Genomic DNA, 15,385 nt, shown 5'->3' on the forward strand with positions numbered 1-15,385 from the left:
AAGAGATAAAAGGCACCCAAATTGGTAAGGAAGAATTTAAAGTGTCAAAATTTGCAGATGATATGATCATATACAGTAAATCCTAAAGACTCCACCAAAAAATTATTAGAACTAATAACCTGATTTAGCAAAGTTGCAGGACACAAAATTAATTTACAGAAATCTGTTGCATTCCTGTATACTAACAATGAACTAGCAGAAAGAGAAATCAGGAAACAACTCCATTTACAATTGCATCCAAAAGAGTAAAATACCTAGAAATAAATCTAACCAAGGAGGTGAAAGACCTTTACTCTGAAAACTATAAGATACTCATGAGAGAAATTAAAGAAGACACCAATAAATGAAAATCTATCCCATGCTCATGGATAGGAAGAATTAAAATTGTGAAAATGTCCATCCTGTCCAAAGCAATTTACAGATTCAATGCAATCCCTATCTAAATACCAACACAATTTTTCAGTGAACTGTAACAAATAGTTCTACAACTCATATGGAATCTCAAAAGACCCTGAATAGCCAAAGCAATCTTGAGAAAGAACAAAGCTAGGGATATCATGCTCTCTGACTTCAAGTTATACTACAAAGCTGCAGTAATCAAACAGTATGGTACTGGCACAAGAAAAGACCCATATATCAAATAAACAGAATAGAGCCCAGATATAAACCCACACATATATGGTCAATTAATATAGGATAAAGGAGCCATGAATATACTATGGGAGAAAAGACAGTCTCTTCAATAAATAAATGGTGTTGGGAAAACTGGACAGCTACATGCAAGAGAATGAAACTGGATTACTGTCTAACCCCATTCATAGAAGTAAACTCAAAATGGATTAAAGACCTAAATATAAGACATGAAACCATAAAACCCTTGGAAGAAAACATACACAAAAATCTCTCAAACATAAGTATGAGCAATTTTTTTCTGGAAACATCTCCCTGGGCAAGAGAAACAAAATAAAAAATGAACAACCGGGACTACATCAAACTAAATAGCTTCTGTACAGCATAACAAAAAGGCAGTCTACAGTATGGGAGAATATATTCATAAACAACTCATCTGATAAGGGGTCAATATCCAAAATTCATAAAGAACTCATATGACTCAATACCCAAAAAACAAATAACCAATTAAAAAATGGGCAGAGGACCTGAACAGACATTTCTCCAAAGAAGAAATACAAATGGCCAACAGGCACATGAAAAAATGCTCCACATCGCTAATCATCAGGGTAATGAAAATCAAAACCACAATGAGGTATCACCTCACACCAGTTAGAATCCAAAAGACAAGAAATAGCAAATGCTGTTGAGGATGCAGAGAAACGGGAACCCTCCTACACTGTTGTTGGGAAAGTAAATTGGTGCAACCACTGTGGAAAGCAGTACGGAGTTTCCTCAAAAAACTAAAAATAGAAATACAATTAAATCTAGTAATTCCACTTCTAGGAATTTACCCAAAGAAAACAAAATACCCGATTCAAAAAGGTATATGCACCCCTATGTTTATCACTGCACTATTTTCAATAGCCAAGATATGGAAGCAACCTAAGTGTCCATCAGTAGATGAATGGATAAAGAAGATGTGGTACATATACACATTGGAATATTATTCAGCCATAAAAGAAAATAAATCCTGCCATTTGCAACAACATGGATGGAGCTAGAGGGTATTATGCTAAGTGAAATAAGTCCATTGGCGAAAGACAAATACCGTATGATTTCACTTATGTGTGGAATATAAAACAAAGCAAAACAGAAGGAACAAAACAGCAGTAGACTCATAGACACTGAGAAGTGACTAGTGGTTACCAAGGGGGAGAGGTTAGGGCTAGTGTTGGCAGAGGGGGAGGGGGATAAAGGGGCACAATAATTCACAATCACAATATAAGTTGATCATGGGGATGGTAGTACATCATGGAAAATATAGTCAATGATTCTATAACATCTTTCTATGTTAATAGTAACCACACTAGAAGGGGTGAGGATTTAATAATATGGGTAACTGTTGAACCCCTGTGTTGTACATCTGTAACTAATATAAGACTTATATCAATGACATTTCAATAAACAAAAAACAGATTCAGTGTACTAGACATTACAATGTATTTTTATCCCAAAAAAGATTCTATAACTAAATACATTTGGGAAACAGCAAAGTATAGTTCCCTATTGCAGATTTACAAATGCACATTAGCATTGAAAAGGTACTGAGAAGTCCAAGAGTAATGTTTTTTTAAGGTATTTCAAACCTCTTTAACTACCAAAACCTACTTCCCCTATAGAACACGTAAAAAAAAAAAGAGTATCTACAAAGTAAACCAATAACAAAATCTGTTATTAATGGTGACATATCAAAAGCTTTACCAGTGAAATTAGGAACAATACAAGGATGCCTGCTATTACTTTGTTCTACTTTAACTGAAGAGGCTATAAATATGTATGTATAAAATCTAAAAGAAATTAAATTAATGGAGAACAAAAGAAATGGAGAGATATATGCTGCTCAGCATTTAGAAGATTTGGTATTTAAAAAAATATTCCCCATGTTAACCTAAAGACTCAATGCAAAACCAATCCCAGATTTTATCAGGAAATCATGAGCTGATTATAGAAGTAATCTAGAAATGCAAAGGGCCCAGAACAGCCAAGGCAGTCTTTAAGAACAAAGCTGGAACACTTACACTACCAGATATCAAACCAATCATAAATAGTAATGAAGATATAAATGGCATTTATCATGAGAATGAAGGTTGGTTTAAACATTTCATAATCGATGTAATTTACCATATTAACAAGCTAAAAAAGAAAAGGCATATAATTAACTCACTAGACACAGCAAGAGCATTTGAAATATTCTAACATTCACTCTTATTAAAAATTTTCAACAAACTATGAATAGAAGAGAATTTTTTTTAACTTGATAAAGCACATCTAAGAAAAACTTGCACTTAACATTTTACTTTATGGTGAAAGACTGGAAGCTTTCTCCTTAAGATCAAGAATAAGACAATGGTACCTGTTTTAACCCTTTCTACTCAACACTGTATGTGAGGTCTAGTCAGTGCAATAAAGCAAAAATAAAAAAAGAACAAAAAACAAGCATCCATACTGCACAGGATTAAAACCGTCTTTCTTCTCATATGATATAATAATGTATGTATGTAATCTGATGAATGCTATTTTAAGTTACTTGAAGTCCCACTTCTGGCACGAAAGTGTGATGAGCTAGCTCTACAGACCTGCTTCTCAGTGAAAGTGGTGAAATTTATTTTAAAAAACAACCACTTAAAGTTTCTGGAAATTATCCTAAGGGAATACAATTTAAAAAAAGCTACTCCAGAAAAAACCCTATTTATTCAAAAACATCTACTAAAACTCAGTAAGGAAATTAAGAATATAGAATATTAAAAACAAGACCTATTCCCACCTTTCCCCGTCCCAGTTCAGTGACGACAGAAACTATACTCAAGACTGGTGCAGCCAAGAAAGAACACATGGCTGTCTGTTCTTCCTGCTCCCACCTGGAGCACTATCTTCCTGGGAGGGGCAGAATGCCAGCATTTCGCATCCTGGAGCAAACTACCTGCTGCTGAGGCTAAATTCTGGAGAGGTGTGGCTGAAGGGCAGATCTCTTTGTCATCCCAGCTCCCACTCATGAGATTTGAGACTCTAACTTGGGCATGGCACTACTGAGATGGGGTCTCAGGTGCCCTTGATCTGACTCATGGGACAGTAGTCCATGCCGGAAAATGCAAGCCAAGGACACCTGGGGCTGCTGCCAACATCCCCCCACCAAGCACTCAGCAGCGGAAGTGGGGCTGTCCCTCAGAGAAAAGTCTGCCATGTGCCCGCCCCCAGAGCCAGGGCCATGACTCACGGGGTTTGCCCTTTTGATTCTTGCTCCTATATTTATTATTTCTATTATTATTGTTGCCTCGTTTTTTATCTAGTTTCTTCTGGTGAAGGTTTGGGGCATTGATTTGAGGTTGATGTTTTCTTACATGGTGTTATAAGTTTTCCTCTTAGTACAGCTTCATATCGTATTTTTTATTTTTTTTAATTGAAAAAGGTTAACATTTTCCTGTTGAGTTCTTCCTTCTGAATATGAATGTAGATATAATAGCTGGGTTTTTTTCTCCTGATTCTTTAATAGAAAAATATAAGGAAGAAAAAAGCCATAAATCTCCAGAGCAGCAAGTTTATTACATAAAGTTCAGACTCAAGAATATTACTGTGAACATCCACAATTGTCTTGGTCATTTCAGGTATTTCTCATCTATTTCAACATCACAAGGATAATCCAAGATAACTTATTAATATCACACATGTCAATAACAGTTGTGATATAAATGAGTAAACCCTTTCCAACCATCTCAGTTGTTGCTGTTTCTTTTTTGAGAGGGCATCTCTCATATTCATTGATCACATGGTTGTTAACAACAATAAAATTCTGTATAGGGGACTCAATGCACAGTCATTAATCAACCCCAAGCCTGTACCATGTAACAACCCCAAACCATGTAACGAACAAGTTCTTACATGGTGAACAAATTCTTACATAGTGAATAAGTTCTTACATGGTGAACAGTGCAAGGGCAGTCATATCACAGAAACTTTTGGTTTTGATCATGCATCATGAATTATAAACAATCAAGTCAGATATGATTATTTGTTTGATTTTTATACTTGATTTATATGTGAATCCCACATTTCTCCCTTATTATTATTATTATTATTATTTTAAATAAAATGCTGAAGTGGTAGGTAGATGCAAGATAAAGGTAGAAAACATAATTTAGCGCTTTAAGAGGGCAAATGTAGATGATCAGGTCTGTGCCTATAGACTAAGTATTAATCCAAGCTAGACAAGGGCAACAAAACATCCACGGATGCAGAAGATTTCTCTCAGAACAGCGGGGGTGAGGTTCTAAGCCTCACCTCTGTTGATCCCCAATTTCTCACCTGATGGCCCCCCTGCGACTGTGCCTGTCTTAGGTTGTTCCTCCCTTGAGGAATCTTACCCGTCTCTGGCTAACCAGTCATCTTCCAGGGCCATACAGGGAAATGTAAAGTTGGTAAGTGAGAGAGAAGCAATATTCTTTGAAAAGGTTAGCTTTTTACTTCTTTGCAGATTTATGCCCTGTGGCTTCTATGCCCAGCATTTGTCTTGAGGTATCTTTACCACTTGGAAGAATTATGATACTCGGTAATTTTCGATATGAGGTACTAATAATTCTACTAAAGGGTTGTAATTAGGAAGGAAGAAGAAAAGCTATAGAAGTAGCAGACGGAGAAAACATGGAAAGATTGATTATTAATAGCTGTTTTTTAAATGTACTTATCTACTAATTCTTTCATCTGGATCATTTATGCACCTCTTTCATTGATTGATTTTTCTGCCTTGTTCAGGTTTTATTGTTTTGTTTCTCTCCATGCCTGGTAATTTGTGACTAGATAACAGCCATTGTGAATTTCACTTTGTTAGATACTAGGTATTTTCTGTATTGCTGTAAATATTCTTAGACTTTGTTCTGAGATAACATTAAGTTTCTTGGGAACAGTTTTGTTAGGTGGAACCAAAGCAGCCTTTGGTTTGAGGACCATTCTGCCACAGCAGTGAGGACATATCCTTCTGAGTACCCTACCCCATGCCCCATGGGTTACACGTTTTCCACTCTAGTTGGTGGGAACACAAATTATTCCCAAGCCTGGTGTTAACATCCTCTGTTTTCCACTGGTCCTTTCCTCAACCTTAGGTTGTTTTCTCACATGCATAAACTAAGCTTGGCTGAAAACTTGAAGGAAATTCTCTGCAGATTTCTGGCTCTCTTTCTCTCTCTGTACAACTCTATCTTCTCCATGTGGCTCTCACCTCTTCTCTGCCCTACACATTTTAGAGCCTGTGACTTCCCCAAATTTACAGCTCTTTCTCATCAACTGAGAGAGTCTACCAGGCACTATTTGGATTCTCCCTCCCTTCACAGCAGCCAGAAATTCTACACAGGCCGTAATCTGGTACAGTCATAGGACTCACCTTATTTCAAGCATCACTGTCCTGTGCTGCCTTTATTTGATTTCTGAAAACCACTATGTATTTGCTCGTCTTAGCTGTTTTTAAGATAAGTAGGTACATCTCATCCCTATCTCTCCATGTTAGCCAGAAGCAAAAGGATTTTTCCACTCATATTTTTCATGGGTAGTCAAATTCTGTATGTCTACAATGAATTAATTTCTACCTTTTTTGTTCCAGTCACACCTCCAAAAGAAACAAAATGAAATAAAATAACACAGTTCTTCCAATGTTCCCCATTTTAAAAATCAGCACCACCCAGTCAACCGAACCAGGAACCTAGAAGTTATTCTTTTCTCCTCCCCCTTCCCTAACCCCATAATTTAATTAGTCGCCAAATTCTGTATGTTCCCACAGTCATCCCCTTCACTGTGGACAACTGCCATTGATTTGCAACTGGTCTTCTCTTCCTCGAATACTGCCCTGCTCCTACCCATTATTTATATCAAAGCAAGAGTCATAGCCTTCATCTAAAAAAAAAAACAACAAAAAACTGCAAATATATCTTTAACTTTACTAAGTGAGTTTATTGTAGTGGCATGGTTATAGCAATTCCAACACTATTTTCTTCCATACATTGTAAGATTGAAAAAATGAGTAAATCAGGCAAGAATACTGTATTGGACTGGAATTAGTGGTATCAGTATAAACTCATTACACATGTACACACACGCACCTGTATGTGTATACTGATACACATATTAGTATATATTTCATATATGAATATATACAGATATATATATATGCATGTGTGTGTGTGTGTGTGTGTGTATATATATAATATATATAATTTGCTATTTTCCCAACTCAGTCTACTGAAAAGTCCTAGAGGCAATGACACCCCACTAGCAATGTAAACACCTAACACTCAGAAGTTGAATTTCAAATATAATTTCCCACGAAAAAGGTACCATTTTTTCTTGGATAAATGACTGATTCCAAGGCTGAATGACAGAGAATGCAAGGTAAGTCTGGAATATGCTGTTATACCATAAAGTTAAAATAAGCTCAATAAATAACATAGCCAAAGAAAAGGGAAGCCAGCTTGTATAGGCTCCCACTAAGCAAATATGGGAAATTACGAGGACAAATTCTATTTAAAATGAATAATATTATTAATGGATTGTCATTCATTAAACAAGAATCCATCTGTTCATGCTAACAGTTACCCAATTAATTAAAGAGAAGAAAATGTTTCTTTCTTACAACAGAATGCCATGTAGTAGAAGCAGAGGAAAAATAGATTTTTAAAAAATCACCATTTTACAACCATAACAGTTATTATTCATGCAAGAATAACTAAGAATTGCTAAAACTACTGAGTGCAAGCTGAAAGAGGAAAATAATCTCAAAGCACTTCCCCACAAACTACTTATTAATTATACACTGAAAAAAATGGTGATTTTAGAGAGCAGTAACCTAGTGAACATTGAAGTTAACATTACTAATAATGGGGCAAACAGACATCATGTCTCTTCTTGAGCAATGTACTAAGACACAATTAACTCCTGTGGTATTCCCTCCAAAAATGAAGGGAAATCTAACCAATGTCATAAAAGACAAAGAAAGGTGGAGTAATGATAACAGATTATAGACTAAAGAGATGAGAAAATAATACAATGCATAAACCTGGATTGAATCCTATATCAAGGGAAAATGCTATAAAGAATCCTTTGGGGATGATTGGAAAAAATTGGATATGGATTCTAGATTAGAAAATAGTATAATGTCAGTTTAAATTTTCTGAATTTATAATTGCATTGCAATTTTATACAAAAATTTCTTTGTTTTAAGGAAATACACACTGAACTATTTAAGGACAAAGGGGTTTGATATATGCAACTAATTCTCAAATGGTTAAAGAAAAAAATTAAACACACATACATTTGCTTATCTCCCCTTTCAATACAGCCCATGATGTATTACAATGCATTTACCCCACTGTGACCATATTGCTGATCATAGTAAACTGATGGCCAACTAAGATACTACCTAGCCCAGCAGATTACTCTTCTTTGGAAGGTCAGGCTGACATGTGTTCAGAGTTTTGTGAGCAAAGGCATGTTTCCTAGCTGTTCCTGGGCCATGCCTGCCATCCAGACAGGGATTGGTGTTTTGTTAACAGAAGTGGGCTTGGCCAGATGTTGTGGTATAATATCCCATATGCATTTACCTAAGGGAAATTCAGAACCTTCCGAGACCAGAGCAGAGTGATTGACCAGAGGGAAGAAACTCAGCTTTACACTAACATCATTGGTCAGTAGACTACGGAAGGTATCTTAAGAATCTTCCTAGGTTACAAAAGCTTAGGAGAATATCCTAAAGTAGTAACAGACCTCCAAGCCCAGGTCGCAAGCGGTTGTCATAGCCATCCAGAAGACGATCCAAGATTCTGGTGAAGATAGTGATGTTGTCAGTGCTGTCATCGGGAATATCCGGGGCATGCTTAGGAGAAAGCCTGAGGCAGTGGAAGAAAAGGAGATGAAAAATAAAAGTTCTAATAGGAAACAATTACATGTGTAAACACTTTAATCCAAGAAGATTTCAAGCAGTAGATTTAGTCAATTAAATAGTCCTTTATCATAACCAAACCAGCAAGGATTTCCTATTTGTCACAATGATTATCTGTGTGGGAGACAAATGGGGGTCACTTATATTTGGGCTCTCACTCTGGCATTGGCGTGCACTCTGTCAAATATATGGTTCAACCCCGACCCGACAGTGAAGAAACACAAGCAGAAATCCTAGACAGAATGTCCCTGGGAGCAGTACCCGACATAAAGTTGACTCATCAAATTTTGTTGCATGAGTGAATGGGCTTCAAAATAAAAAAGGAAAATTTTGTTACTAAGAACTTACCCCTCTTCCAGCCTAGAGAAACATAGGCTCACAGAACGACAGCACCAGACAAACCTTGAAGTGCATATAGTCTGCCTATCAACCATCCTATGGAGATAGGACAACAAAGCAATAGTAGCCCATTAACTGTTAGAGCTACCAGGACTCTTAAGAGACTCCCTAATCTTTCCCATTTTATACATGGGGAGATAAGCTCAGAGAGGACACCCAATTTTCCCACAGTCAAACTGCTCATGAGAGGCAAAGATAGGACTATAATCCAAGTTTTCTGATTTTCCCGAGATCCTCAGCTACCTCCTGGAGCTTCAGTTTGGGTGACTTCTGTAAGCCTTTCCAAGCACTAGGCACTTTACTAAACACCTAACCAGGCCCAGGCTGTGACTGATGCTTTGACTTTGTGAGGGAGAGACTGGTGTGCTTTGACAGGACTAGAAATAAAGAAAGGCTCTGGGAATTTTAGGGGAAAGAGAGATAATGAAATAAGTGGCTGTTGCCTAGGTCAAGAAGTATGGTGTAAAATCAAATAATAAACTAGGAGTCAGAAATCCTGGGTCCTATTGCCAGCCGTACTTGTGATTTGGAACAGATCATTAAGCAAGTCACAGTACATCTCCTTCAGTCTCAGTTCTCCCCATTTTTACCTTGGACCCAGAAGGTTGCCATTAATAGATATATAACTATTCCTAGCATCCGGTTAATAATGGTTATAAAAGACATAGGATAACAGTTGAAAAGGAGTCTTAAGAGATGGTCACTATGTCTTCCCAGCAATATTCTTCCCTAGCAGCGAGACAGGTTCCCATTCTGAAAAAGACCCTGCGAAAGATCTAGAGAATAGTGGAAATATCTGAACTGAATAGTTCTCACTCTCACCTGCCACTCTCTAGCTGATCACCTTAGAAAAGTCATTTTGAACCCCAATGTCCTTAATTCATAAACCTAATTCAATTCGCTTAATCATTCAATGCATCTTTGTTGAACACCAAGTATGTGCCTATTACTGTTCTAGGTGTTGTGATGGCAAAGAAAAAACAAGGTGAGAGATCAAATAATAAAAGAGATACACATGGAAGGAAAAAGGGACTAGGCTTAGAGTCTAGAGACATGCATTTGAATTTATTAATTGTGTGACCTGAGGCATCATGTAATACCTCCAGTAATAGCTTTGGCATATTTACAACTAACATAACTTCACAGATATGTTGTATCAGTATTAAATACTGTATTAAAATCACCAGGCTTAATGTTTAATATCTAGAGGTATTCAAAATTTGTTTCTTCTTTTCTAAAATGGTAGTTGATTCACTTGAATACATTATTCAAGTATAAATAGTATCAAGAAAATATTGACACCCTCATCAGTCAAAGCCATAAAGAAAGCTTTGGCCAGAGAGGAACTAGAAGCCTGTGAGTAGAGATGACTGGCTGGTTTAGTGCACAGAGCACTAATAGTGATACAGATACCTCACCAGCAAGGGAGAAGAAAGAGAGGAACTATAGCACAAAGCTGACAGCTGATGAGATAAATGCAGACATCCTGTCAGGCAATGGCCCGCTTGGCTCAATCCACATTACATGGGCTGTGGGCACACACTTGATTTTGTGCAAATCTCTTTCTCATTATCCCTTAACACTCACCACAGGAAATCTTAAACCCAGTCACCTAATTTGATTTCTGGGAAACAGATGTATGAATTCAATGAAAAAACATTTCTTGGACTTGGAAGGAGATAGAAAAGGGAATCCTCACAGAGTCATAGATGAGCTATAAAGGGCTTCAGAGATTATTTACTCCTGGTGGATTTATACATGGGAATTCTAAAGCTCCTAAACGTAATTTTTAACCACCGTGAGTGTTAATGGGAAAGCTAAAATCTAGATCCAGAATTTCTAAATAACGGCCAATATACTGTGCTGCCTCTCTTTCTGAAATCTAACTTCCATGACAATACATTCCCACCCTTGCTGACACTGTTGATATGTTAGCACCATTCTTCACTGATTTTTAAACTTTGAAATCAAATATCAATGCTAAATAGCACTCCAAAACAATTTTCAATAGACTTCTCTGATTCTGCACTTAATTACTGAAAAATTTTTCTCTTGAAATGCACTCAGTAATTCCATGAGAGGCTGGAAGGTAGTTTAATCTAGACCCCATGTCAGAACTCTATCTTCTTCAATAACTGAATCACAACATGCTGAATATTCTGTAGTTTGTGCCAATCCAAAATAGTTCAGGGGAACAACAGAGAATCATTGTATGTCAAAATTATGAAGCACCTTAGAGATCATATAATGCAGTCCCTTTATTTTACATATAGAGCACCTAAGACACCAGGAGAACAGAATTTTTCAAAGCCACATGTTTAAGTTAATGAGACTGAAGCAAACACCATGTCTGTTTTGCTTTATATCTGCCATTAGTCATTGGATTTAATGTTAATAATCCATCATCTAAACAGGAAAATGATGTTACTCATCATTGTCTATAGGTTAGGCAGGTTTAGTCATTTTTCTAGTCATAAAGATAGAGTAGTGGTTAAGTCCTCTAGACTAGGGTTAAATGAACAGAGTTTTAGTTCTGGCTCTGCCACTAACTGATCATGTGACCTGTATTTTTACATGTAAAATGAGGATCAAAATTTCCTATCTTACAAAGCTTTTGAAATAAATAAGTAGATAATAAACATAAAATTGCTTTGTAAATGGTAAAGCTCAATAAACACTGAGGGTTAGTCATTCCTTTTTTCCAAAACTCCTGAAAATTTAATGAGATATCTTTGAAAGATATGTACTTCTATGCTGTGGGTCAAAGTTGAGCTTATTGGCCATCTAAGGACTAAGTACAGAACACTGGCAGTACGGCATTAGTTCAACCACACCGAAGACCCAGGTGCGTTTATGTTAGGGGGAAGCAGGAGAGGCAGAGCTGCGCAGTTGCTGGTGCAGTTCATACCACAACCCAAAGAAAGGAGGAATTTATTTTGTTAAATGGATGGCATTTTCCCTAATACCATGTATCTCCTTGGTGCAAATAGTTTTAAAAATAAAGAAAACTCAAAATTACTGTGCAGAAGGTGATATGAGCAAAACAGGGCTAGGAGGTCCCAAAGCTCATCTCCCCAGGAGAGAAATAAGAAAAATAAACAAACAACTACAAGCTGAAGAAAATGGATCAGGGAAATCTCTAAACAATAAAGAAGGAGCAGCAAAAAACCCAGGAGCTCAAAAATAGAGGATGCCTGCATAGAAAAATACAGGAACTATGCTCCCATGTCATCCCATTCCTCTGGTCAGGAACTGCTCTGCACCTGAAGGGATCCCCTCAGAAGAAGTTCACCACACGAGGGGGAGAGCAGAAGAAGCTTAGTAGGCCTCACCAGTATGGACATTTGCAGTTTTTGCTACACAGGTCCCCACAGTCTTCACTATGGTGCTATGGGAGCTTCATGTGTGCCTGATCCTAGGACACTGGCTCCAATACCGCTCTGAGGGTTCTGAGTGTCAGCATGCCAGACCAGGCAGTAAAAAGGGTCTCCTTGGCTTCCTCCCTTAGGCAAAAATTGTTGGAGGCAGGGGGAAACAGGGAGATCCCAGCAGCTTTAACCTCTAAAGATTCCAATAACCCTACCTGCCACTGCCACCTGTAAGTCCTCTTTAGCCTTGGCCACAGAGACCCCTACAGCCTTGCCAATGGCAACCTCAGCCAATGAAGTGGCACAGAGATTACACCGCCGTGCCTTCCCAGGAAGCAAAGATGCATCCAACTGAGCAAGCACCCTTATAGCAGCCTCCAGGTAAAAGTCTTTTACTACTGAAGCCAGTTTGAAAAGACTAGAAGAGGTGAAGGCATGCTCAAATGCACTAACATCAATGCAAACCCATCAGAACATGAAAAAGCAAGGAAACATGACACTACCAAGGGAACAAAATAATACTTGATTAACTGACCCCAAAGAAATGGAGATCTGTGAGTTATATGAAGAAGAATTCAAAATGATGATTCTAAGAAGGCTCAGAGAAATTCAAGAGAACAAAGACAGATCAATGAGCTCCAGAAAACAATACATGAGCAAAATGAGAAAGTCAAGAAAGAAATAGAAATAATAAAAAAGAACCAAACAGAAATTCTGGAGATGAAGCATACAAAGAATGAAATAAAAAATGCAACAGATAGCTTCAACAGTAGGCTCAGTCAGGCAGAATAATGAATCTGTGAGCTACAGGGCATATCTCTTGATATTATTCATTCAGAGGAAAATGAATAAATTATAATGAAGGAGTAGAGAAAGCCTCTGTGAACTGTGGAACATAATCAAAAGAAACAGTATCTGCATTACAAGAGAGAGACGGAGAAAGGGACAGAAACCTTATTTAAAATAAATGGCTGAAAATGTCCCAAGTCTGGGGAGAAATATGTCTATCCAGGTGCAGGAAGTTCAAACATCCCCAAACAGACACCAACTAAAAGAGAACCTCACTGAGACACATTAAAATCAAGCTCTCAAAAATCAAGACAAAGAATCTTAAAAGCAACAAGAAAAAAAAGAATCATCACATACAAGGGAATCCCAATAAGGATATAAACAGATTTCTCACCAGAAACTTTGTATGCTTGGAGAGAGTGGGCTGATATATTCTAAATGCTTAAAGAAAAAAAACTGTCAACCTAGAATACTTTACCCAGCAAAGCTCTCATTCAGAAATGAAGGAAAGATAGACTTTCCCAGACAAACCAAAGCTGAGGAAATCATAACCACTAGAACTGCCTTACAAGAAATACTGAAGGGAGTTCTTCAAAATGAAAGAAAAAGATGCTAGTTAGTAACACAAAAACATATGAAAGCATAAAATTCACTGGTAAAGGTGAATATATAGTTGAATTCAAAACACTCATAATGCAATGGTCGTATGTATATCACACTGAAATCTAGCATATATACTAACAGACAAAAGTGTTGAAGATAGCCATAGCTACATATTATGTTAATAGATATATAATATAAAAGATGCAAAGAGGGACATCAACGTAAACTGGCAGGGGGACAAGTAGTTAAAACTTCCTAATGTAATTTAAGTTGTTATCAGCTTAAACTAGACAATTATAACTATAAGATGTAATGAAAGCCTCACAGTTACCACAGAGCAAAAACCTGTAATACATACAGAAATGATAAAAAGAAAAGAATCAAAGAAAACCACTACAAAAAAATAATCAACTCACAAAGACAGCAAGACAGGAAGAAAGAAACTAAGGAACTAAAGAACAATCAGAAAGCAATTAACAAAATGGCGACAGGAAATCCTTATCTATTAATAATAACTTTAAAGGTAAATGGTATAAGTTCTTCAATTAAAAGACACAAAGAGGCTGGATAAAAAAACAAGACATATTTATATACTACATACAAAAGACTCATTTAAACATTAAGGACACTCAGGCTGAAAGTGAAGGGATGGAAAAAGATATTTCAAACAAATGGAAAACAAAGAATAGCTATACTTGTATCAGACAAAATGGACTTTTAGTGAGAAACTGGAACAGGAGACAAAGAAGATATAGTTATCATTATATAATGATAAGAGGGTCAATTCATCAGGATGATATAACAAGAGTAAACACATACACAACCAATATTGGAGCACCTAAATATATTGAACAATTATTAGTAAATCTGAAGGGAGATCTAGCAATGCAATCAGCACAGGGGACTACAACATCTTACTTTCAACAAGGATTCATCATCCAGACAGAAAAATGAATAAGGAAATATGGCTCTGAATGACACTTCAGACAAAATGGACCTAATAGACATGTATAGAATATTCCATCCAACAGCAGCAGTGTAGACATTCTTCTCAAGCACACGTGGAACATTCTCCAGGGTAGGTCACGTGATAGATCAAAAACCATGTCTTAGCAAATTCAAAGATAGTAAAATCATACCAACTATCTTTTCCAACCATAACAGCATCAAACTAGAAATTAGTAAGAGGAGGACAGCTGGAAACTTCACAAATATGTGGAAATTGAACAACATGCTCCTGAAAAACCAATGGGTCAAAGAATAAATCAAAAGGGAAATCAAAAAATATCTTGAAACTAAAATGGAAGCACAAAATATCAAAACATATGGGATGCTGCAAAAAGAGATCTAAGAGACTTACAGTGGGAAATGCCTACATGAAGAAACAAGGAAGTTTTCAAATTAAAAAGAAAAACCTCACTTTACACCTCAAGGAACTAGAAATAGAAGAAAAAAGTAACCCCAAAGTAAGTAGAAGGAAGGAAATAGCCAAGATCAGAGCATAAATAAATGAATAGAGGCCAGAAAAACAAAAGAAAACACCAATGAAACTAAGAGCTGGTTCTTTGAAAAGGAACAAAATTGAGAAACCTTAAGCCAGATAAACTAAGGAACAAAAAAAGAACAAACTCAAAGA

At 36.8% G+C, this 15,385-nt stretch overlaps 1 protein-coding gene across 4 annotated transcripts in view; it reads right to left on the reverse strand.

Annotated features, from left to right (window-relative positions):
* The window catches only part of GABRA3 (gamma-aminobutyric acid type A receptor subunit alpha3), a 183,503-nt gene that overhangs the window by 83,080 nt on the left and 85,038 nt on the right, over positions 1–15,385 (reverse strand). For 3 of the 4 annotated variants that reach the window (XM_036887263.2, XM_036887262.2, XM_036887265.2), the window contains one exon: positions 8,416–8,537. The exons of the other annotated variant lie outside the window; for it this stretch is intronic. In XM_036887263.2, the coding sequence (XP_036743158.1) occupies positions 8,416–8,537 (122 nt within the window). The remainder of the gene's footprint in view (positions 1–8,415; positions 8,538–15,385) is intronic. 4 annotated transcript variants of the gene reach the window in all.

This window comes from Manis pentadactyla, chromosome X (genome assembly GCF_030020395.1).
Source record: "Manis pentadactyla isolate mManPen7 chromosome X, mManPen7.hap1, whole genome shotgun sequence".
NCBI classification, from domain to species: domain Eukaryota; kingdom Metazoa; phylum Chordata; class Mammalia; order Pholidota; family Manidae; genus Manis; species Manis pentadactyla.